The sequence below is a fragment of the Pseudophryne corroboree genome, chromosome 3, assembly GCF_028390025.1.
Source record: "Pseudophryne corroboree isolate aPseCor3 chromosome 3, aPseCor3.hap2, whole genome shotgun sequence".
Classification (NCBI taxonomy): Eukaryota; Metazoa; Chordata; class Amphibia; order Anura; family Myobatrachidae; genus Pseudophryne; species Pseudophryne corroboree.
The window spans coordinates 737,210,435-737,236,510 of NC_086446.1; the positions used below are offsets into that span (position 1 = coordinate 737,210,435).

The following is a 26,076-nucleotide window of genomic DNA, read 5'->3' on the forward strand; positions in this document are numbered from 1 at the left end:
GAATACCAGATAACAATATGAACGAAAAACAGCAACAAGATGAACATAACCGATACACAACCTTCGTGTAACCGAAAACAACAACTAATAATACAACTGCAAGTAACAGTCCGCACTGGGATGGGCGCCCAGCATCCTCTACGGACTAGGAGAAAAGGATTTACCGGTAGGTATTAAAATCCTATTTTCTCTTACGTCCTAGAGGATGCTGGGGACTCCAAAAGGACCATGGGGTCTATACCAAAGCTCTAGACCGGGTGGGAGAGTGCGGACGACTCTGCAGCACAGATTGAGCAAACATGAGATCCTCATCAGCCAGGGTGTCAAACTTGTAGAACTTAGCAAAAGTGTTTGAACCCGACCACGTAGCTGCTCGGCAAAGTTGAAGTGCTGAGACCCCTCGGGCAGCCGCCCAAGATGAGCCCACCTTCCTGGTAGAATGGGCCTTCACTGACTTCGGCAACGGTAATCCAGCCGTAGAATGAGCGTGCTGAATCGTATTACAAATCCAGCGTGCAATAGTCTGCTTGGAAGCAGGATTTCCAATCTTGTTGTACAGGACAAACAGAGCCTCCGTTTTCCTAACAAGAGCCGTTCTAGCTACATAAATTCTCAAAGCTCTTACGACATCGAGAAACTTTGGCACCGTCACGACATCCGTAGCCACAGGCACCACAATAGGTTGATTTATGTGAAACGAAGACACCACCTTCGGCAGAAATTGTTGACGAGTCCTCAATTCCGCTCTATCCTCATGGAAAATCAAATATGGGCTCTTGTGAGACAAAGCCGCCAATTCCGACACCCGTCTGGCGGACGCCAAGGCCAAAAGCATGACCACTTTCCAAGTGAGAAATTACAACTCAACCTTTCGCAAAGGTTCAAACCAGTGAGACATAAGAAATTGTAACACCACGTCAAGATCCCACGGTGCCACGGGTGGCACAAACGGATAATGGATATGCAGCACTCCCTTCACGAAAGTCTGAACTTCAGGAAAGGCGGACAATTCTTTTTGAAAGAAAATAGATAAAGCCAAAATCTGCACTTTGATGGAACCCAATTTCAGGCCTGCATCCACGCCTGCCTGCAAAAAATGGAGGAAACAACCCAGCTGAAACTCCTCCGTAGGAGCTTTCTTGGCTTCACACCATGACACATTTTCTCCAAATACGGTGATAATGCTTCGCCGTGACCTCCTTTCTAGCCTTAAGGAGAGTGGGGATGAATTCCCTGGGAATACCCTTTTGAGCTAGGATTTGGCGTCCAACCTCCACACCGTGAAACACAGCCGCGGTAAGTCTTGAAATACGCACGGCCCATGCAGTAACAGGTCCTCTCTGAGAGGAAGCGGCCAAGGATCTTCTATGAGCAATTCCTGAAGATCCGGATACCAGGCCCTCTGTGGCCAATCTGGAACGACGAGTACTGCCGGAACCCGCGTTCGTATTATGATCCTCAACACTTTTGGGATGAGAGGAAGTGGAGGGAACACATATACCGACTGAAACACCCACGGAGTTACCAGGGCGTCCACTGCACTGGTTTGGGGGGTCCCTTGACCTGGAACAATACCTCGGAAGCTTCTTGTTGAGGCGAGATGCCATCATGTCTATTTGAGGAATTCCCCAACGCCTTGTCACTACTGCAAATACCTCTTGATGAAGAGCCCACTCTCCTGTATGGAGATCGTGTCTGCTGAGAAGGTCTGCTTCCCAGTTGTCCACGTCCGGAAGGAAGACTGCTGACAGAACGCTCACGTTTTTTTCCGCACAGCGGCAAACTCTTGTGGCCTCCGCCATCGCCGCTCTGCTCTTTGTTCCGCCCTGGCGGTTTACGTACGCCACCGCTGTTATGTTGTCCGACTGAATCAGGACAGGTAGACCTCGAAGAAGGTGATCCGCTTGCAGAAGGCCGTTGTAAATGGCTCTTAACTCCAGAACGTTTATGTGGAGACAAGTTTCCTGGCTTGACCATTTTCCCTGGAAACTTCTTCCTTGAGTGACTGCTCCCCAGCCTCGGAGACTTGCATCCGTGGTCAGCAGGACCCAATCCTGGATCCCGAAACTGCATCCCTCCAGAAGGTGAGAACTTTGCAGCCACCACAGGAGAGAAATTCTGGTCCTGGAAGATAGCCTTTTTTTCCGGTGCATGTGCAGGTGAGACCCGGACCATTTGTCCAGCAGGTCCCACTGAAACACCCGGGCATGAAACCTGCCAAACGGAATGGCTTTGTAAGCCGCAACCATCTTCCCTAGCACACGAGTGCATTGATGAATCGACACTCTTGCCGGTTTCAGAATCTCCTTGACCATGCATTGGATTTCCAGAGCTTTTTCCGCCGGAAGAAACACTCTCTGCAGTTCCGTGTCCAGGATCATGCACAAGAAGGGCAGCCGAGTTGTCGGAATCAACTGAGATTTTGGCAAATTTAGAATCCAACCATGATGTTGCAGAACCGTTTGGGAGAGTTCCACATTTCTTAGCAACTGCTCCTTCGATCTCGCCTTTATCAGGAGATCGTCCAAGTACGGGATAATTGTGACACCCTGCTTGCGTAGGAGTACCATCATTTCCGCCATCACTTTGGTGAAGACCCTCGGGGCCGTGGAAAGCCCAAACAGCAACGTCTGAAATTGGTAATGATAATCCTGCACCGCAAATCTCAGGAAAGCCTGATGTGGAGGATATATATTGGGACGTGTAAGTAGGCATCTTTTATGTCGACTGACGCCATAAAATCCCCCCCTTCTAGACTGGAGATCACTGCTCGAAGAGATTCCATCTTGAACTTGAAAGTTTTTAAATACAGATTGAGGGATTTTAAGTTCAGGATCGGTCTGAACGAGCTGTCCGGCTTTGGCACGACAAAGAGGCTCGAATAAAACCCTTCTCCCCGTTGGGAAGGGGGTACTGGGACAATGACACTCTGGAGACACAGCTTTTGTATCGCAGCACTCACTACTTCCCTTTCTGGGATAGAAACTAACAAAGCTGATTTGAAAAATCAGTGGGGTGGGGGGCACCTCCTGAAACTCCAGTTTGTACCCTTGGGACCCTATGTCTAACACCCAAGGATCTAGGCCCGAGTGAAACCAGACCTGACTGAAGATCGGAGACGCGCCCCCACCAGCACGAACTCCAGTAGGGGAGCCCCAGCGTCATGCGGTGGACTTGGCAGAGGCCGGGGAGGACTTCTGGTCCTGGGAGCCTGACACAGCAGGCGACCTTTTTCCCCTTCCTCTGCCTTTTGAAGCAAGGAAGGATGAGCCTCTTCCTTTTTTGTATTTATTAGGCCGAAAGGACGGCATCTGATCATGGGGTGCCTTTTTCTGTTGTGCTGGAACATAAGGAAGAAAAGATGACTTACCCGTTGTAGCGGTAGACACCAGGTCAGCGAGGCCGTCACCAAACAAGACACTACCTTTATAAGGGAGAGCTTCCATAGCTTTCTTGGAGTCGGCATCAGCATTCCATTGATGAATCCACAGCGCTCTCTTGGCCGAGACTGCCATGGCATTGGCCCTTAATCCCAAGAGGCCAATATCCCTCGCCTCATCCTTTAGGTAAGCTGCAGCGTCCCTGATATAACCGAGAGTCAAAAGAATGTTATCCCTATCCAGGGTATCCATGCCAAATTATCAGCCCACTTAGCAATAGCACTACTCACCCAAGCCGACGCCACGGCAGGTCTGAGGAGTGCACCCGTAGTGACATAAATGGCCTTTAATGACGTTTCCTGCTTACGATCCGCAGGATCCTTGAGGGCAGCAGTGTCGGGAGACGGAAGCGCCACCTTCTTGGACAGCCGGGACAGAGCCTTGTCCACATTGGGAGATGACTCCCACTTTTCCCTGTCGTCAGAGGGGAAAGGATATGCCATAAGAATTCTCTTGGGAATCTGCCTCCTTTTATCAGGCGATTCCCAAGCCTTTTCACAAAGAGCGTTCAGTTCATGAGAGGGGGGAAACGTCACCTCAGGTTTCGTTCCCTTATACAAACATACCCTTGTATCGGGAACAGCAGGTACTTCAGAAATATGTAAAACATCTTTAATAGCCACAATCATGTACTGAATACTCTTAACCAATTTTTGATGTAAACTGGCCTCACTATAGTCGACACTGGAGTCAGAGTCCGTGTCGGTATCCGTATCAGCTATTTGGGTAAATGAACGCTTTTGTGACCCTGAGGGGGCCTGTACCTGGGATAAGGCGTCCTCCATGGATTTTCTCCACATTTGTGTCTGAGAATCAGATTTATCCAGCCTCTTAGACAATAACGCCACATTTGCATTCAATGTACTCAACATATTCACCCAATCAGCAGTCGGCGGTGCCGACAGAGTCACTCCCAAATCCTTATCTGCGCCCCCAGTAACTTCCTCCGGGGAGGAGCACTCAGCCTCAGACATGTCGACACACCGTACCGACACACACACTTTCACACTGGCAATAGGGGACAGACCCACAGGGAAGCCTGTTAGAGAGAACACAGAGGGAGTATACCAACTCACACCCCAGCGCCCATATACTACTGAAAAAATAATATATGATCACTGCGCTGTTTAAATAGCACCAATTGACTGTGCCCCCCCCTTTTGATCCCTGTACTTGATAAGGAGAGTGGAGGTCCGGGCCAGTGCCTCTGCAGTGTCTGTGAAGAGAGAAAATGGCGCTGGTAAGCTGTGAGGGCTAAGCCACGCCCCCTTCCAGCGCGCTGTAGTCCCGCTCAATTTCAAATATTTATACTGGCGGGGGTCTTATATTTAGTGCCTAGGCACTTAAAATTTGCTCTTTTGCCAGTTTTAAAAGCCTCAGTAACCTGCTGCCCAGGGCGCCCCCCCCCCCTGCACCCTGTGAGTGCCGTTGGTGTATGTGTGGGAGCATGGGGCGCACCGCGACCGCTGCGATGTACCTCCGTTGCTGAAGTCTTCTGCCGTCACTGAAGTCTTCTTTCTTCTGTATACTCACCCGGCTTCTTTCTTCTGGCTTCTGTGAGGGGGATGACGGCGCGGCTCTGGGAACAAGCAGCTAGGCGCACCAAGTGATCGAACCCTCTGGAGCTAATGGTGTCCAGTAGCCTAAGAAGCAGAGCCTTTAATTCAGAAGAAGTAGGTCTGACTTCTCTCCCCTCACTCCCACGAAGCAGGGAGCCTGTAGCCAGCAGGTCTCCCTGAAAATAAAAAACCTAACAAAGGTATTTTCAGAGAAACTCAGGAGAGCTCCCCTAGTGTGTGTCCAGTCTCTCTGGGCACAGAATCTAACTGAGGTCTGGAGGAGGGGCATAGAGGGAAGAGCCAGTTCACACCCATTCAAAGTCTTATAGTGTGCCCATGTCTCCTGCGGATCCCGTCTATACCCCATGGTCCTTTTGGAGTCCCCAGCATCCTCTAGGACGTAAGAGAAATTAATATAATGTACTCGTATTAGACAATATAGTCAATCCAGCAGGATCTAAATGTATGGTACAGGTGATCCACCAGGCACGTTGAGCCCGTATCAGCTTGGTGACAACAAACAAATGTAGCGATATCCAGTAATGGTCACATGGACATAGCTGAGGAGTTCTGGCATGTGTGAAATTCATGTACACCCTTCCCTGGTTTACACCCGTGTGCATGAATGTGCAAGGACTGAGATTCCCACTGACCAGACACGCTGAACTACAGCCCTATGGCTGGTGCAGCGTCTCCGTCTGACTATGTCCTCCTATGTGAACGGGTGAGTGTCTGTGTACGCAGCCACTTTCACAGACACGCTCATAAAATAGGCAATCTCCGTGCACGCTCTAAGAAACCTCCCTGTCACCATGCAGGCACACCCACTTCATTTAATACACTTCATGTGTCTGAAATTGCAAATGCGGCTCTATATGGACACAATCGCGATGCATGTGCAGTAGCATAAAAATCGCTCCACTGCGTCTGTTCCTGGAAGTGCATACACCTGTGAATCAGGTCCATTATAGATAAATATACAGTATATAGAGATTCAGGTTTCCAAATAATAAAACTGAGGAGGCATTCATGTATGTACAACCCTGAGGAAAGGATGATGTGCTGCACTGAAACATTGACCTGCGTTGTTCCCATGACATTCATGTTGTGTTAAAGTTTGATTGGGAATACAGTTTTTTGTACTGTCCCAATATCAGGTGTAAGATGGCGGGGCTGGAGGAAACATGGGAGGGTCATTCCGAGTTGATCGCACGCTGCTGATTTTCACAGCGCAGTGATCAGGTTACTACTCCGCATGCACCGCAGTGTGCGCACGTGCGTCGTACGGGTACCAACAGCATTGTTGCTGTGCAATGCTTCTAGCGACGATTCCATTCGCATGGACGTTCGCAGGAGATTGAGAGAAAGAGGGCGTTTATGGGTGTCAACTGACCGTTCTCTGGGAGTGGTAGGGAAAACGCAGGTGTGTCCAGGCGTTTTCAGGGCGGGTGTCTGACGTCAATTCTGGCACCGGACAGGCTGAAGTGATCGCAAGGGCTGAGTAAGTTCAGATCTACTCAGAAACTGCACAAAACTTTTTCGGCCCGCTTGGCTGCACATGCGGTCGCACACTTGCTAAGCGAAAATACACTCCCCCGTGGGTGGCGACTATACGTTTGCACGGCTGCAAAAAGTAGCTAGCGAGCGATCAACTCGGAATGAGGGCCATGGTCACACACTGAGATGTGTAGTGTGATCAGATCTCTGCATCTAAAGGGCACATCAGCACCTAAAACTCATCTCCAGCTTGGCGAGGTGTACGGTGATAGCGTTATGTCACGGAAACAGGATACAACTGATGTTGGCACAGTATGACAGAACGGGCCTGATTCAGATGTGGTTGGAGGAACTATTGCTGCTGCTTTAACAGAAGCAGCAGTGATAGCACTAATATGGTAATGCAGCAGGGGGCGTCACACCTCCTGCATTACTGATCCGGCCTGCGTCCAAAAACACAGTATCGTTTCATCTCCGGAACCATCAGACGGTATACAGCACCCATGGGGACGAGCAAGCTGACCGTCGCAGAGGCCAGGAAATCTGCATGTAACAAGGGAGATTCCCGGCCTCTTCCCTCCCGCTAAACAGCGGCAACACGCCCCAAGCAGCAGCAGACTGTCAATCACTGACAGTCTGCTGCCATCCTGTGATGCAGGACCCATTTGTGCACGGAACTGGTCATGCGCAAAGTACAGATAACAGGTGCAGTGCAGGACAGAACTCCGCCCACATCTCAATCAGGCCCTATAACTGATATAAGCCTCAGTTTAATGGCCGTGAGGGGAAGCAGTGGTCTACCTGCTCTGGACTGGTGGAGAATTAGAATGAAATAGAGAACACACGTGAGAGGTCCTTATTGAACCATACTCGCTTAGACAGATCGCTGTGTATGCTCACCACTGAACTGCTTGCTATTCCATCTACACACCCACGGAACACTTGCCCTACATGTGACCACCCTGTTGCTGGTTATTCCCACTCAACCACCAGTGCAGAAGTGGCTGAGGTGCATATATCCCTTGAATTGCCTGTAGTCGCTCAAAGTAGCCAGAGCCGACCCTAGGCATAGGTAAACTAGGCAAATGCCCAGGGCATTTGGAATGTCTTGGGGCACAAGCAGCTTATGTTGAATAAAATGATTTGCAGCATGCCTGTATTCTGTGTGTAACTGTGGCTGTATCTGCATATACAATGCTACATTACAGTGTATTCCTGGAAATCACTGTAACATAGCATTTTGTATGCAGATACAGCCACTGTCACACACAGAATATAGGCATGCCGCATATCATTTTAATCAGCAGAAGCTGCTTGTGCATCCTAGTCACATAGCGGTGAAAATAATACGTATTTTCTGCAAATAAAGGCACCCGACATTAGCAGAGTTGGCCGGGAGCTGCCAGCTGACTCATATGTGTAAGGGGCATTATGTGTGTCATGTGTATAAATGCATTAATAATGTGCGGCATATGTGTAAGGAACATTGGCCCTCATTCCGAGTTGTTCGCTCGCTAGCTGCTTTTAGCAGCATTGCACACGCTAAGCCGCCGCCCTCTGGGAGTGTATCTTAGCTTAGCAGAATTGCGAACGAAAGATTAGCAGAACTGCGAATAGAAATTTCTTAGCAGTTTCTGAGTAGCTCGAGACTTACTCCTAACACTGCGATCAGTTCAGTCAGTTTCGTTCCTGGTTTGACGTCACAAACACACCCAGCGTTCGCCCAGACACTCCCCCGTTTCTTCAGACACTCCCGCGTTTTTCCCAGGAACGCCAGCATTTTTCCACACACTCCCATAAAACGGCCAGTTTCTGCCCAGAAACACCCACTTCCTGTCAATCACACTCCGATCACCAGAACGATGAAAAATCTTTGTTAGGCCGTGAGTAAAATACCAAACTTTTGTGCTAATTTACTGCGAACATTGCGCATGCGCAGTTTGCGACTAATCGCTCCATAGTGAAAAAAAACTAACGAGCGAACAACTCGGAATCACCCCCATCGAGCAATATGGTGTGTGTAATGTGAATAAGGAGCAATTCAGTGTGTAATGTGAATAAGGGGCACTACTGTGAGGAGTAACGTATATAAGGTAAAGTAGTACTACTGTATGATATAACGTGAATAAACGACACTATCACATGATATAATGTGAATAAAGTTGCAATACTGTGTTGCGTAATTTAAATTGGGGGTATTGTTGTATGGCCATGCCCCTTCCCAACAAGAACACGCCCATTTTTGGGCTGCGCACTGAATGTGCGCACTGTTCCTATTTAAAATATAGGGGGTAGGAACACCAAAATGAGGACTGCTATGGGTGAGGGGTGAAGGTGCTGGGAAAGGGGTGCAGGGTCAGAGGTGGAACTAGCAGCGGTGCTAGGGAACACCAGCCAAAATCTTGCCTAGGGCATCATATTGGTTAGGGCCGCTCTGAAAATAGCATACAGTATGCAGGCTCTAACACAGGCGCAGCTGCTGTAAACTGCGAAATGCATCAGTTTACCAGACTAGCATTCAACTCTGATTCAGGCCTATGCATATATGGAGCAAAGGAACAACAGCCAGTGCACATTCCACTATATACCAGATCAGGTGGCTCTAGTCTGAATATTAGAACAGTTCTATCCATACCATCAAGGGGGTTTTCCCATCTTTGTCCTTGACATTGACCTCTGCTCCGGCATTAATCAAACACTTTGCCACCTCCGTATTTCCAGATATTGCAGAAACGCGCATCAGTGGAGTCCATTCTAGACATGTATCTTTGATATCAACCTATAAAATAAATAAATACTTTTAAAGAGGAATTGGGCCCCAGTCACACAGGTTACTGTTCAGCTCCTAAACATGAATGATGCTTATATGTAGCTGGTTACATATTGGGGACATGATTCTTTTACCTTGGATTGTGATCCACCCTATCTTTCATCTGCCATTTAATTAATGATTGGTCATGTCTTCAGCTACTAATAATCATTGGGGAGATGTATGAAGCAGTGAAAAGAATGGAGAAATGTGCCAGTGGAGAAGTTGCCCATGGCAACCAATCAGCTTTGAGGTAACATTTATCAAGTGCGTTATATAAAATTATAGGTGGCAGCTAATTGGTTGCAATGGGCAACTTCTCCACTGGATCACTCCTCCAATGTTTTCACTACTTCATACATCTCCCCTTATATTTCCTATATTGGGGAGATAGCAAGGTTTAACTACGAAGGGGACATGTACTATCGGGAAAAGGACGTCCCAGGCACGTACAGTAAATAGGCATTTCCAGATTGGGGTGTGGGCCGTGAATTCATTTGTCTAGAGTTTCAAATGGGGAATACGTGGAAGCACATTGTGTTTTTTCCACTAAAAATGCTTAGTTAATGCATTTGAACAAGAGGGAACAGTTCTCCTTTACTGAGATAATTCTGCATCAGAGCTAAGTAGACCGATGATGCTGATTGGCTGGGCCATATTATTTCAGTGATTCTATCTTGTCTGCCTAACATAATATGCTCCATAACATAACGTGCTCGATGTAGCAGGTATTCATTATACACCTTACAGCCTTGACAAATCAGCAAGAAGTGATGCTGCAGAGGTAGAGCAGGAGGACCAATCAGAAGTCTTAATCCTACATATTGAATCTGATTGGTCCTCCTGCTCACACTCCATACCGCAGCCTTTTTAAAGTGACAAACTTAAATCTTCATCCACTAACTTGGTAATGCGACTTCAATGCACAATGTCCATCAATCCATAATTGAATATATCGTGAAACTGAAATACTACCTCCTGCAGTTAACCATAATTCAGAATAAAGGCATACAGAAGATTTTTGTAGGTGCTGTACCTTACAGTCATCATTAATCATCCACTCGATGACTTTCAAATGACCTCCATCAGCTGCCCAATGCATGGCCGCACATCCACTCCTGTCACGGAGGTCCCAAGGCACGCCGTGGTTTCTTAGAAACTCAACAACATCCAGGTGCCCAGCAAAACATGCCAGCATTAGACTGTGGAGAGCAAAGTAGAGTCACAAGAATGACATATGTCACAGGTGTAATCGTTCTGCGGACTCTGACAAGTGGGTGGAAAAAACCCGTTTGTTGTGTCGATGTTAGCAAAAATGCATAGTTAAACCAGAACGTTTATGACACGTTCATGAAAGACATTTGATAAAGTTTTCAGCAAATCATATTATAACTGGGACTATTAGGCAAGCTAAACTACAGCTGTTGTTGACCTTGACGTCCCAACAAGCTTGGTAGGTCCTCAAGAGCTGGCAAGCCATTGGCCGCCTGATTCCAATTCAGATCAAGGTTGGATGAAAGAGGTTGGACGACGAGTCATATAAGATTTTAGGTGAATATAAACCTGACTGGTATAAACACAATCTAACTACTATTTAATACTGTACATGGAAATAATAAACCTCTTATAAACCAGGGCTACTACAGAGTACAATAATACTACAGCAGGCAGGGTTCTGCTTCCTGGCCTCCGCATAGTTATGGCTGACACAGATAAGGAAGTTTATAAGGTTCACGGCTGCTGTAAGACAGGTCAAGGTGCAACCAGTCTGGTAAGTTATTGTAACTGTCGTCCCGAGACCACTGAAAACGCCTCTTGCTAGATTGCAATTTCGTAGAAAGGAAGAGAATCTCCACTGAACCACACCAATGGGCACGATGATTTGATGAAATGGGTGATAAACTTTCATCGGGGGTTATCTTCCAAGGCCCACTGCATTGGAGAACGAAGGAATCTTATGGATGATCTACGGCTGATATAAATGATCCCTGTCACCTTATATGTTTTGTTCATAAATACCAAAGATAAAAAGAAAGTGCTATATTATAGGTGTGTATTTAAAGCCAACAAATAAATAAATTGAAAGAGAAAAAAAGTTTTTTTTTCTTGTTTTTCTTTCTTCAATATAAGAATAAAAAAATAAAAAAAAAGGATTTAAAAAACACAGTTGAATCATCGCCCGCCCTTTACCTGCCCTATGAGGGAATGTATTGAAGAGGTATTGGGGTAAAACGCTATGGAGCTCCAGGTGTGTTTTATAGCAGACGGATGAAGGAACCTCTTTGGGAAAGGCTGATAAAGGTGCGAAGAGACCTACATCTATTCTCCTTATCACCACAGGATGGCCCATTTCCTTGTTTAAGTTGCTGCAATTTGCCTGATTCAGAGATGTACGCTGATTAGGGATGGCCATCGGTGAGCTGTCGATAGATGGTTGCCATCAATGATGCCATCGACGATAACCATCATTGGTACGTAAACAATCTATGGCGAACCATCGGTGGTTTGCACCACTCGAAGGACACCACTAAAAGGTGCTGGCTGGGCCGAGGACCAATCAGAAACCAGGGGGCGGGGTTTAGCTGGTTCTCCCCCATCGACGGCAAAAGCATTCGACATCGGCCATAAACCATCAATGATTAGGAATCATCGATGGTCGATGGCCATCCCTAACGCTGATGTTGAACAGCTGCTAATGTGCAAATTGATGCAAATGCCGCAGCTGCCTAGATTTGTATTTAGAGGCCACACAGCGTTTCGCTAATCCCAGCGGCTGCGAACAGAGACGCAGCTTCAAACGCAGGTCAGTTATACAGTAGCCTTATGGTCATGCAGCATGAGACGCTGGAGCCATAGTAGATGCATATACGAGATCGCAGATGCAGACTAGGACACGCCGCAAAAGTTTTCGTGAGATGCCGTTGATTTTGCCACCACTCCGTTACCTCCTCCAAACGGTCCCTGACTGTCAGTCACTTTGCAAATAAGTCCTCTCTGCAAGACCATCGCAGCGCAGTGTGACTTGGACCGGTAATCGCAAACATTCGGGGGTTTGAGTACAACTGAGAATAAGGTCCAATACTTTTATTATGTTGAAATGCGATGAGCACTTATTTCCAGTAAAAGGTCATGAAGTACAACAAATTATAACATAAATGAAAATTTATAACAAATGCTTTAATTGATTTGTCATTTTACCTGATAAACCCCGGGTTTCAGATGATAGGTCGACAGTCAAAAGGCCGACATAGTCAAAAGGTTGAGAGGGCATATGGTCAACATGAGTTTTTTTGAATTTTTTGCTGTTTTCAACTTTTTCATACTTCACCATGCGCGTGGACTACGACTGGGAATAGTAACCTTGCCCGAAGCATGGCGAGCCATGCGAGGGGATGCGGTACACTAATTGGGGTTCCATGCGCTGAAACCTGCAATTTGACACCCAAAAAACTTGTTTCAACCTTTTAATGTTTCAAGCATTTCTGGGTCGACCTTTTGATGGTGTCAACACTGTGCATATCAACTGTTTAGGGTCGAACTAGACAGTGACAACTTTTTTACTGTCGACCTGTTGAACCACACCCACATGCCTAGCAGATTGCAGAATAGTATTAGGACTATGCTAAATGCGATATTTACCATTATATGTAGAATTGGGATTATTCCCTGAAGTGTGGACACTGGGGTACACAACATGTATTAGATGTAATATAATGTATGATGTGAATAACACCTTTGACGAGCCGCCAGATTTCGGTTAAATACTCTGATTGGTTCATGTGTTCGCGTTGCTGATTTCCTGCCTGTCACATGGCCAGCGAGGCCGGAGAGGCTGCAGCTAGTATAATAGACCGATGTTCATCTTCAGCTCTATGGATGTTCCTTTATTCAGTGTCACAGCCTTATTTGCATGTGTTACTTTGGATCCTTGCAGCCTATCCCAGCATAGTACCAGCGCAGAAAACACATTCCGCAACCTACGCTACAATGTGGCATATTCTGTACTCTGTGCTTCCACGATTGTACAGCACTGTGTAATAGGTTCCCGCAACAAATAGATATGGTATCTGTACTTACTTACCTACTCTCCCGAAAGTTGCATGAGACTCCCGATTTTTGGGGTAGTCCCCCGCAGCCCCGGGAGAGTAGCCAGATATCCCACATCATGCCCACTTCCATAGGGAAGCAGGCAGGAGGTGGAGAATGCGCAGGGAATTGTGGCTCCATTTTGAGGGGGCGGGACTAAATGACACACACTCGCGTAATTTAGCCCCACCCCTTCCTCATTGGTCACTATAGGGATGGGGCCTAATGATGTGTTAGCGCGCCTCCCTGTAATCAATGACTACCCAGAGCCAGGAACTAACGCTAGACCTGTAATCATTGCCAGAGACAGGAACTATTATTATTTATTATTATTATTATTATTATTAGGATATGGAGCGCTCTGTACCTGTCTCCTTCTGTATATCAGTCTATGGGTGCATCCCCTAGTGTTATAGCTCTAGTGCCAGGAGTCATTCGGAGGTGGAGTTATATGATGCAAGTCCTGTTCCTCCATCTCAGGGAGAGTGAGGAGAGTGTGACACACATAGACTGAGAGACAGATGCCCTCATTCCGAGTTGATCGCTCGCTAGCTGCTTTTAGCAGCCGTGCAAACGCTAAGCCGCCGCCCTCTGGGAGTGTATCTTAGCTTAGCAGAAGTGCGACCGAAAGGATCGCAGAGCGACTACAAAAAAAAGATTGTGCAGTTTCAGAGTATCTGCAGACCTACTCCTACCTTGCGATGACTTCAGACTATTTAGTTCCTGTTTTGACGTCACAAACACGCCCTGCGTTCGGCCAGCCACTCCTGTGCTTTTATCTGGCACGCCTGCGTTTTTTCACACAGTCCCCGAAAACGGTCAGTTACCACCCAGAAACACCCACTTCCTGTCAATCACTCTACGGCCAGCAGTGCGACTGAAAAGCGTCGCTAGAGCTTGTGTGAAACTGCATCGGCTTTTGTGAAAGTACGTCATGCTTGCGCACTGCGGCCCATACGCATGCGCAGAATTGACGATTTTTTTGCCTGATCGCTGCGCTGCGAACAACGGCAGCTAGCGATCAACTCGGAATGACCCCCAGATCTCAGCTACAGAGACTCACAGTGTTCCAGTGCATGCATCATCTTCTCTACAGTGGGAGTCAGACTGCATGGCTGTGCAGTCCTCCATGCTTTACCACCACAGACATCTCCTGATAAGTACCGCTACCTAATCCTGTTACCTTGTGTGATATATGGGCTCCTGATTACCGCTATCAGTGTTACATCCGTGTTACCTGTGTTCACTAAATAAACCTGAGCTACTGTTTAAGTCACTAAGTGTATGGAATGACGCCACTGCACCAGATAGCCCAGCACACTCTGCCAACAATTAGGATGAGAGACGGCTGGGTTTGGTGAAGAAGTGGGTCTTGAGAGTCCGTTTGAAGTTTTGTAAAGAGGTGGAGAGTCTGAGGGGGAGAGGTGGAGAATTCCAGAGAAAGGGAGCAGCACATGCAAAATCTTAGAAGTAGGAGTGGGAGAAAGTAACCAGCAGGCAGTAGAGGCGGCATACATTAGCAGAGCGAAGAGGACGGGCGGAAGTGTTAAGGGAGATAAGGTCAGTGCAGCACTGAGGATAGATTGGAGTGGAGAGAGGCATTTGTCATGGATGCCAGATAGGAGGAGATTACAGTATTCCAGTCTGGAGATGACCAGTGAGTGGATAAGAGTCTTCGTAGCATCCTGGGTCAGAAAGGGTCTGATCCTGGAAATATTTTTTAGATGAAAACGGCAGGTGTGTGAGAGGTGCTGAATGTGTGGTTTGAAAGAGAGGGAGGAGTCAAGGATTACTCCAAGACAGCGCACTTGGGGGCTAGAGGAGATAGTAGTGCCATCAAAAGATACTGATATTGTGGGAGGTGAGGTTATGCGGGAGGGAGGGAAGATGAACAGCTCAGTCTTAGACATGTTAAGTTTAAGAAAGTGCTGGGACATCCAAGAGGAAATAGCAGAGAGACAGTTGGATACACGAGTGAGGAGAGCAAGGGAGAGGTCCGGGGAGGAAAGATAGATTTGAGTATCATCAGCACAGAGATGATATTGGAAATCAAAAGAGCCGATGAGTTCACCTAAAGAGGATGTATAGAGAGAGAAAAGAAATGGACCAAGAACAGAACCTTGGGGGACACATACGGTTAGTGGAAGTGGAGTCGTGAGAGGAGACAAAGACGGAACGGTCAGAAAGGTAGGAGGATAGCCAGTAGAGGGCAGTATCACGCAGACCAAGGGTGTGAAGGAGTTTTATGAGGAGACGGTGGTCCACAGTATCAAAAGCAGCTGATAGGTCAAGGAGAAAAAGCAGGGAGTAGTGGCTCTCGGATTTAACAGAAAGGAAGTCCTTGCAGACTTTTGTGAGGGCAGTTTCAGTGGAGAGGTCGGAAGCCAGGCTGGAATGGATCAAGCAGTGAGTGGGAGGAAAGAAAGGCATCTAATGCTGTACCTGTAATCACCGACTGCCCAGAGCCAGTTATTATGTCATCATTGTTGAAATGTAAATATATTAAGCATGTTGGCATCTTTCGCCCTTAGCTCCTCAAGGTCTAGAACTGGCCATGTCATCGATTTTAAAATACCTTTTTCTTTTCAAATGTAACATGACCCCAATTCAATACAGAGGAGGGGGCGCTGAAACATACCTTTGCTCCGGGCACCATGGCACCTAGCTACACCTCTGATAAGGGGCACTACTGTGGGCATTGTGTATAAGGGATAGTACTGTGTGGCATAATATGTATAAGGGGCACTACTGTGTGACGTAATATGAATCAGGGGCACTACGTTTGGGGTAATGTGAATAAGATTGTCATACTGTGTGGCATAAGTTGAATTGTGGGTACCATTGTGGTGACACACCTCCCTTGTGTAACTACACCCCTTTTTGCGGTGCGCGCTGTCCCTTTTTTACGGATGAGAGGGGGGGCGTGCAAATTTCTTATTTGCAGGAGAGGTGCCAAACACTCTAACACCAGCCCTGCGTACAATATAGGGGGATATCCAATTATCCCCGTTAAAACATCGAGTCCGAAAAACTGCAGTTTTCGGCTGTTTTTTCCGATGTTTCACCGATTTTTTTTTTTACAGGCGATCCAAATGGATCGCCTGTAGAAAAAAAACATTTCTTCCGAAAACACACAGGTTCAGTGAAACCTGTGTGTTTTCGTGTGAAACAGCGCCGTTTTCGTACGAAAACGGGGCTGTTTACAGGGATTCTGCTTCGCCTGCCGGAGGCAGGTGAAACAAAATCCCTGATAAGCCGAGGCATGCGCTGGCTTATCGGGGCTAATTAGATAGCCCCCGGCGGGACAATTAGCCCCGGTAAATTACCGGGGCTAATTGGATATCACCCATAGTGTGGGAAGGTAGGGGACAGTGTGTTTTTTTTCTTTACCTTCATCAAATGAATGTGGTGGTGATTGTACTGAGACACTACAACTTGCTGCCAGCAAGGACAGTCGTATTGCAGCAAAATAAACATGTACAGTGGCAGCCCGTACCCTGTAGCTGGTGACTAGAATAGTCATTTTCTGTGACAAAGCACGAAGATGAGAGCACACTGAGTGATGTCTCTTTCGTCCGGGCTCGCTGTCACTTGTTTATATAACACCTTATGGGGAATAATGGCTGCAGACACATGACTGGCCGTTCCTGTGACCTATACACACTGCTGCTCTGCGGGGAGACAGGGCTGTCTGCTGCATTTACTTCACACTGCTGTAGCTTAGCCTCCCCTCAGTATACAGGGAAGGAAGGTGAGCGGCTGAACACAATTGACTACATATTAAACACAGGCCCAGATTTATCAAGCCTCGGAGAGTGATAAATTGCACTGTGATAAAGTACCAGCCAATCAGCTACTGACTATCATTTTTTAAACACAGCCTGTAACATGGCAGCTAGGAGCTGATTGGTTGGTACTTTATCACAGTGCAATTTATCACTCTCCAAGGCTTGATAAATCGGGGCCACAGACACTTCATATACACAAACCGCTGCGCAGGCAGACATGTGGTTCATTTTAATAGAGCACATGGAATATGTTCATTTTACCAGGCTGTCAGACCCCTACCTCCCCTGCCCACTCAAATACCCCTCTTGGGTGCTGTCCCAAGCCCTGTTCATGGTCCCATCTTTGCACTGGGGAAGGGGCTTCAGAAAGGGGAGGGTACTACTGGGAGATGTAGTTCTCCCAGCTTCTGCCTCTGGGAGGGGGGGGGGGGGAATCACACACACACACACACACCGGGAGTCAGTTACACAAACACACATATGCACACACACCCACTTACACACACCAACCACATATCCGTTTTCTGCGCCATTGACCTCTGACACGCTAGAATTAGCACTTGTCAGGAGCGTCTGAGTTTCGGCACCACTTTTCCAACGCTGCCTGATCCAATTACTGCCATTCAACGACAATCATCATGTTTCACCGCCATTAAACGCATTGAGATCAGCAAAGTGCCATTACACAATAATACATTACAGCTAGCAGACAACACAAAGGCTCTCAGGCACCAACAATACATACCTGTTCTTCCCACTTCCATTTACCTGGCTGATGTCTGCTCCGTGTTCTACTAGTAACTCCACCAGCCTAAAATATACAGTTGAACAAATAAAAGTAATACTGCAAGTCGTCACAGCTTATGCAGGGCTTAGAAACAGGAACAATATATATATATTGACTGATTGGTTTGATTTTTCATGTCCTTTATCAAAAAGCACTCTGTAGTGCTGTGCACATTGTGAATTGTGTTCAAGATTTTATGCTGAGCCACCATCACTCATGTGATCCTATGTGAAATGCCCGTCTTTGGGTGAAAATGAATTTATAAGACTTTTTTTCATATATTTCTGTTGTTTGAGTGCCTCTTTCCAAAAACACACACACATATATATATATATATATATATATAAATATAACATTGGGGGTAATTCCAAGTTGATCGCAGCAGGAATTTAGTTAGCAGTTGGGCAAAACCATGTGCAATGTGCACTGCAGGGGGGCAGATATAACATGTGCAGAGAGAGTTAGATTTGGGTGGGGTGTGTTCAATCTGCAATCTAATTTGCAGTGTAAAAATAAAGCAGCCAGTATTTACCCTGCACAGAAATAAAATAACCCACCCAAATCTAACTCTCTCTGCACATGTTACATCTGCCTCCCCTGCAGTGCACATGGTTTTGCCCAATTGCTAACTAAATTCCTGCTGTGATCAACTTGGAATTACCCCCATTATGCATTGCTTTCACTGATGATAGAGAGAGAGATCTTACTTTGGAACTGCACTTACCAAGGAAGGATGGAAGCAGGGTCCCAAACCACTAGTTGCCCATGGGTTATTATTCAGGCTCCAATAACCAGGGCCGTAGAGAGCTAATATGCCAGGTACCAGAGGGGTGTGGCCTAATCTGGGGCAAGACCACACCCCCTCACAATATATATATATTCTTTAAAATAGCAACTGCAGGGCCGTGAAGTGGGCCTTTGCCCTCGAGGAGGAGGAGGAGGAGGACGCATCAATATCTCACTTCATTGTGACGGCAGGCGGGTCCCGCCTCCATGAAGGCGCCATCTTCCCAGTGATATTCGGTAAGGTGGCGCATGTGCACTAGAGGGAAAAGACTGTGGCATAGTACCAGAGTCTTTGCTTCCACTGTGTAGCGCCATCTTCCCGGTGATGTCACTGGGAAGATGGAACCAGTGACGTGCGGTGGGGTGAAGCAGGTGAGGCAGAGCCTTTCCTGTCATACTTACGTTTAAACCAGAGTTTTGTCCCTGGATGGAACTGTGGTGGAAAAGGGACCCGTTTGCCATCACAGCAGGGTAAGTACTCTTGAGGGCGGCAGTCCCAGGCCCCCCGCCAGGCCTCTCCAACAAGCCCGGCCCCGAATGATTAGTACCCCCCCATCCCCCCACCCCCTCTCGGTGTCAGTAAATGTGCTCTCCAAAGAGTAAAAAAGATATGTGTAAAAGATGTGTATGAAGACAACATGCTATACATAAACATGTCACACTGTGTGCCGCAACCATACACTGTGTGTTCTTCTATACTTATATACATGAATGCAGAAAATCAGGCGACTTCTGTTCAGACCTAAAGGTCCCGGCCCGGGCAGTCAGCATACACACTGAGCGATATATGACCGTTCATATCGCTCAGCGATATCACGCAGCGGCCGGCCGTGCATGCAGCTCCTGGATGACAGCCAAGATAGAGCATGCATGCACTGCTGACAACGACGATTGTTGCCGACCCATGGGGCCGCGCATCGATCATCGCCGGCAGCATACACACTTGCTGAGAAAATGATTGACGTCGCTCAGGAAGGGAGGAAATGAGCGACGTCTCTCAGGAGGAAGGGAAAAATGAGCGACGTGGCCCAGGAAGGGAGGAAATGAGCGACGTGGCCCAGGAAGGGAGGAAATGAGCGACGTGGCCCAGGAAGGGAGGAAATGAGCGACGTCGCTCAGGAAGGGAGGAAATGAGCGACGTGGCCCAGGAAGGGAGGAAATGAGCGACGTCGCCCAGGAAGGGAGGAAATGAGCGACGTCGCCCAGGAAGGGAGGAAATGAGCGACGTCGCCCAGGAAGGGAGGAAATGAGCGACGTCGCCCAGGAAGGGGGAAAATGAGCGACGTCACTCATTTTCTCGGCAAGTGTGTATGGGCCTTAAGTGCATACTTGCCTGATGTCCGAGGGACTCCAGGAGGCTGATTCTGAGTCACCCGCTGCTGCGCCTGCCTTAGCATCTTTTGCCATACCTGCGTTTGAGACTATATGCTAATGCTAGCAAAAACCCTTGGAGGGGGTTGGGTATGTTATCCGGGAAGCCGAACGCATCCTCCCTGGTGTAAAGACATGTGTCTGACTGTGCAAGGGCTGAGACAACCTCTCTGAGCATCTTCAAATGATGTCATACCAGTTGGTGCGTCCATCAGATGCACCATGAAAACCTGCCCCAGCCCTATGGTAAGTGCAGAGTCTCCATCACAGTAGACCTCTAATGGGAGCGAATAAGCATCTGTGTATGCAGCCACTCCATTGACGCTTCCGTAACACACCCATAAGACGGACCAACTCTGTGTGGTGACACAGCCACCGACTTATCACCGTCTAGGAATGCCCAATACATTTGCGAGACACTCTTGTACTGTGCGTCTCAATCGCGACTGTGACTATGAGCATCTGCACGCACGTGCAGTAGCTTTGTCTACAGTCACCATTAGTGCGGGCGGGGGCGGCTGCTTTAGGGGAAGGCTTTTGTCCAGTGAAAAATGGCAGGAAGATCGGTGGCAGCTAAAGTAAAACCCACGTCACGACCGCCCATCTGCGCCAGGTTGGCGTTTCTGAGCGCAGGCTGTGGCGGGGTGCGAATACCTGAAGCTGGGCCTGACGTGTTTGTGGTGTTAGTAATAAGGAATTATCGGCCAGCCACAAATACAATGTATATTCAGCAGCCAACTTAGTAACACCTCCACAGAAGCGAAGATGAATCCTTTAGTCTTAATATTATAATTCTAATACTTTCATCCCTTAAAATCAGGGTTACCGTAACCTGAAAATATACTTTGCTTTATTTGAAAGGAATAGTAAGAATTCTGGTCTTAAACCCCTGAGAGAACATCTGATTTCATAAGAACATGTGCACCGTCTGCAGCTTGGAACATTGCACAGACTGTGTGATCTGTAGCATTACTGGATGTTATTACTGTAATTTACAGCATAATTACATATTTGTGCAAACTGCAGAAAACTGAAAACCCAAAGTAATGCCGCAAAGTATTCTGCAGAGTCAATAAGTTACCTTTCCTAATGAAATGGGCGCAAAAACTATATTTTTCCCATTACGGGTCAGCAGATATTAAGGGCAATATACACACACTGCAGCCTAACAGCCATTACCAGTGACAACCTATCCTTATCTTGTATTTGTCACAGTATTGTTCAAGAGTTCACAGTGAACCTGGAGACTGTCTGCTAAGATGCGGCCTCCTGCCTCGCCCTCCTGTGGGCGCCTCCTGAGGTGATAGGGGAATGAATGCAGCAATCTCCCAGCTTCCCTGCCCAGACCCTCATACTGACATTAATAGGAGCCAGCTGCACCAAGAATATAACATCCCCCTCGCCCTCCTCCCACACATAATATACTGTATGAGGGGATTTCACCTGGTTCTAATCAACACTGACGTCTGGGACAGGAATAACTTCCAGTGTAAACCTTGACCCAAATATAAGCAGCTGAACACAAAATAAGATTGAAAAGAAGAAGATATATAAAACTCTACCTCAAATATCCTTTTTGTGCAGCAACCATGAGAGGACTGAATCCCAGTTTATCAGGAACATTGACTTTCACGTACCTACAATGGTAAAATCGCCAAAATTATAACCACACATTTTATATCAGAATATCTGACGTTGAGCCTGATTCAGATTTGTAAGTAAAGCACAAAATGCAAGTACCTTTTTGTCTGGAACAAACCATACTGCCATGCAAGGGGAGCAAATACATTTATATATTTTTTCTGTGCAGGGTAAATGCAGGCTGTTTTTCCATGTAGCCCACAAATATTAGACAGCTTTATCTTTACACTGCAATTTAGATTTAAGTTTGAACACCCCCCACCCAAATCTAACTCTCTCTGCACATGTTACATCTGCCCCACCTGCAGTGCAGCATGGTTTTGGTCAGTTGCTTGCTTTTTTGCTTTACTTTCAAACATGAATCAGGTCCACAGTTTGGACATATCTCCCAACTGTCCCAATTTCAGCGGGACAATCCCGCTATTAGGACACTGTCCCACTGTCCCTCCCACGGGTCGCAGTGTCCTGTGGGTGGGCGGGGGGGCAGTTGGGGGGAGGCTTTGATCACCTGCTGCTTTGCTCTGTAAAGCAGCCGGTGATCACTAAATATATGCCGTATTCAATGCTGAGAGGGGAGCAGGGGGCTGTCCCGGTGGCCGGGGAGCGCTGGGCACGCTCCCAAAATGCCGAAAACGGGCCCGTGATGCTCGACCACGCCCACTAGGATGAGGCCACTTCCCTCCCATGCTATGCCACTCCCCCTTTTGGATCGCTCGCGGCTTAGCGTGGGAGGGGTACCTCTTCCTTCCCTGTCAAAGTTGGGAGGTATGGTTTGGATAGGGGAGATCAATATTAATGTCCCTTACAGAGAAACCTTAAGCACACCTCCCAACTATCCCGAATTTCTCAGGACAGGTTTTTTTGGACTGTCCCGCTGTACTATCCGCGGGCAGCAGTGTCCCACAGTGGGTGGGGGCAGTTGGGAGACTCCTGTCACTCGGCACTCGCTGCTCTGAGCGTCTATTCATTGGAGACAGACGGACTCTGGGCATGCCAGAAATTCACAGGTCATGCCCCCTTCAGTGACGGTAAAAAGGGGGGTGATGTTACACGGGGCCATGTCCCCTTTCATATAGGCCACGCCCCCTTTTTATGCATAGCACGCGAGGGAGTTCCGCTTGTGGCTTTGAAAATGTTGGGAGGTATGCCTTAAGTCTGTCCTTGCACATTAGCAGTTACTAAACTACATCCTCCATCATTCATATCTTACCCTTCATTAACAATGGTGGGAGTAGTTATTCTGACAACAGCTCCAAAGTTACCTACTGTATTGCACATTCTTTCCCCATGACAATGATTAACTGGTCATTAAGCATATTTATTAACAATGTGAATCATTCTGTTTTATGTCCTAGTGAATTGATCGGTTGCATTCTCCGAAATGTTGGTTTACTTTCCAAAATGACTCCCTCTAGGAGCATTTTTAGAAGGGACTTAAACTAGAAAAGAATATTATATGTTGTAGAAAAGGCAAACGACAAAGTCTTGCCTTTCAGATTAGAAAATGACTCAGGGGTTTATTACTGCATGCTGCCATATTGCTGGGAAAGCCTGTCCTCTGTCCCCAATCACCAGGGGTGACTTGCAAAGTGCAAAGGCTGATTAGAAGTTCATCTCCTATAAAGTAGCAATTTTTTTAGTAGTGCATTAATTTAGTGGCCAAGACGATGCGTCTGCTGGGATGCGCAATTCTTCTTATGGGAGGAGCTGGATCAAGATTGTTCCTTGCAGAGTGCAGGACAGACACCAGAAGGATGCACATTTCTCCCCAATGCAATAAAAGTAAACAATTGTAACACACAAAATTGACGTGTAAAAAAAAGATCCCTGATGTCCCCTCACTCTCATGATTAAGTAAGACATAAATCAGGCTAAACAGAGCAGTATTTCTGGATAAATAAATAAAATATTAAATGAATGAAGGGCTGATTCTATGGTGGCTTTGAAGAGACCTTTTGACTCTTCCCGTCTGTGCAATTCCAGCTGGAGCCACAAAAAGTAGACACTGGTTGATTTTCAGAGGACTGTCCTGACCATACGTTGGGCAAACGGAAATGCTTTGTGGATCTTTGCACTGTCCTAAAGGACCGACCGTCATCAATAACTCCAGTAATGTAAACAGACCTTTTTTTTACTTCCTAAATGAAGCTTTATGTCAAGTGTGTTACGCCTGTGTAGTTCCCACGTTTAAAAAGAAACAAATCAGAGGTGTAAATGAATTACAGCAGGTGGAGCGCTATTTATGCTAACACTGAAGATACGCCACGTTTCTCAGAACCAGCGTACAACTGCTGCTCTGAAAGGAACATTTTCTGATGACCTTCCAACAAAGCGAAGAAATACAATGTCGTAAATGAGAAACGGTTTACCATAAAACAGAATAGCAGACGGGATTTCTCTGTGGACTTTAAGTGGATGGAAGTGGAGGAAAGGCGCACGGCACACAATATATATCACTGGGCTAAGCTATAGAATGCAGAACAATTCCACCTGCTAGGCACGGAGGAAATGATCAGACAGCGGGAGAATTCTGCACACCGCCACTGATATGCAGACAATAGCTCGCAGTCAGCCATAGAGGAAAAACCAGGGCACATAAATGTTCAAATACAGAGGTAGCCATGATCATCTTACTGTGATGCGGCATGCTGCGTGGCGTAGCCAGGCTGCGAATCGGCTGCGAATAGTGACAGCCTGGAATGCAATGTATAAAGCCGTGTTGCATCGCAGCAAAGAGGAGTATGACTTCATCTGTAGGACTGTATAAAATGAATATGTCAGGAGAATGTTACAAATAACAAATACCTACTATTACATAGCTCATTGAAGTCTGATTATTGACGCTTAAACAGTGGCGTGCGGTGAGGTCAGTGGCTGGTGAGGCACTACAGCCATAATGTCCGCCGAATCCTGCCGATGCCCCTAGCCAATGCCCGCTACTGCCTCTGAGCCGATGCCCGCTGCCACCACCAATGGCTTACAAACTCGCCCACAATCAACTGACCCAGCCCTCCGCCACTAATTTCTATCTCAGTCCGATACCGCCAATGCCCGCTGCCTGCTCATCATACTTGTGATATATTGTACATTTTTATAGAAAAAATTAAAATGAGTGTTTGGGAAGGGAGTGGGAGGAGGACATGAATGCTATTTTTTTGTCCAGGGCTTTTATTAACTTTTATTAACTTTTATTAACTTAATGGAGAAGGGTTACAAAAAAAAAACAAAAAAAAATGTGTGAGGTCCCCCCTCCTAAGTATAACCAGCCTCGGGCTCTTTGAGCCAGTCCTGGTTGTTTAAATACAGGGAAAAAAATTGGACAGGGGTTCCCCGTATTTAGACAACCAGTACCGGGCTCTTAGTCCGGTCCTGGTTCCAAAAATACTGGGGACAAAAGATGTAGCGGTCCCCCGTATTTTTAAAACCAGCACCGGGCACCACTAGCCAGAGAGATAATGCCACAGCCGGGGGACACTTTTATGTAGGTCCCTGCAGCCGTGGCATTACCCCCCCAACTAGTCACCTCTGGCCGGGGTTCCCTGGAGGAGTGGGGACCCCTTAAATCAAGGGGTCCCCCCCCCTCCAGGCACCCAAGGGCCAGGGGTGAAGCCCGAGGCTGTCCCCAGCATCCCTGGGCGGTGGGTGCCGGGCTGATATCCATGTGTGTAAAAAAAGATTATTATTTTTTTGTGGAACTACAAGGACCAGCAAGCCTCCCCCGCTTGCTGGTACTTGGAGAACCTCAAGTACCAGCATGCGGTACCTGTAGTTCTACAACAAAAAAATACCCAAATAAAAACACAACTCACACACCGTGAAAGTAGAAATTTATTAAAACACACTTACATACTCACACATACTTACCTACATCCCACGCCGGTCACGTCCACTTGTCCAGTAGAATCCAATAGGGGTACCTATGTGTGTGTGTGTGTGTGTGTGTGTGTGTGTGTGTGTGTGTGTGTGTGTGTGTGTGTGTGTGTGTGTGTGTGTGTGTCACATGAACTAACCTGCTGCTGGAGCCAGCGGAGGAGGACGGTGAAGGGGGGGGGGGGGGAGCCGCACGTACTGCATGGCCACCGCTGCTGGCTGTCAGGTGAGCGGGAGCAGGGAGGACGGAGCCAGCGGGGGAGAACGGGCCACCGCTGCTGGCTGTGAGGTGAGCGGGAGCTGGCGGAGTGGGGGGGAGCCGCACACAGTACAGGCCCACCGCTGCTCCCGGCTACCTCCAACGCCAATCACTGTTGGGACCCGCCACCTCCAGCGCTACGTGTGGGTGTTTGGACAAGCGGATTCCAGCCCTGGATCCGCT

At 47.4% G+C, this 26,076-nt stretch overlaps 1 protein-coding gene across 2 annotated transcripts in view; it reads right to left on the reverse strand.

Moving 5' to 3' along the window:
- FANK1 (fibronectin type III and ankyrin repeat domains 1) overlaps positions 1 to 26,076 on the reverse strand; it is a 196,009-nt gene that overhangs the window by 2,492 nt on the left and 167,441 nt on the right. The window contains exons 5-8 of one of the 2 annotated variants that reach the window (XM_063962234.1): positions 21,686 to 21,760; positions 17,925 to 17,990; positions 10,342 to 10,507; positions 9,132 to 9,275 (exon numbers count right to left, since the gene is read on the reverse strand). In XM_063962234.1, coding sequence (XP_063818304.1) covers positions 9,132 to 9,275; positions 10,342 to 10,507; positions 17,925 to 17,990; positions 21,686 to 21,760 — 451 coding nt within the window. The remainder of the gene's footprint in view (positions 1 to 9,131; positions 9,276 to 10,341; positions 10,508 to 17,924; positions 17,991 to 21,685; positions 21,761 to 26,076) is intronic. The other variant, XM_063962235.1, reaches the window with a different exon arrangement.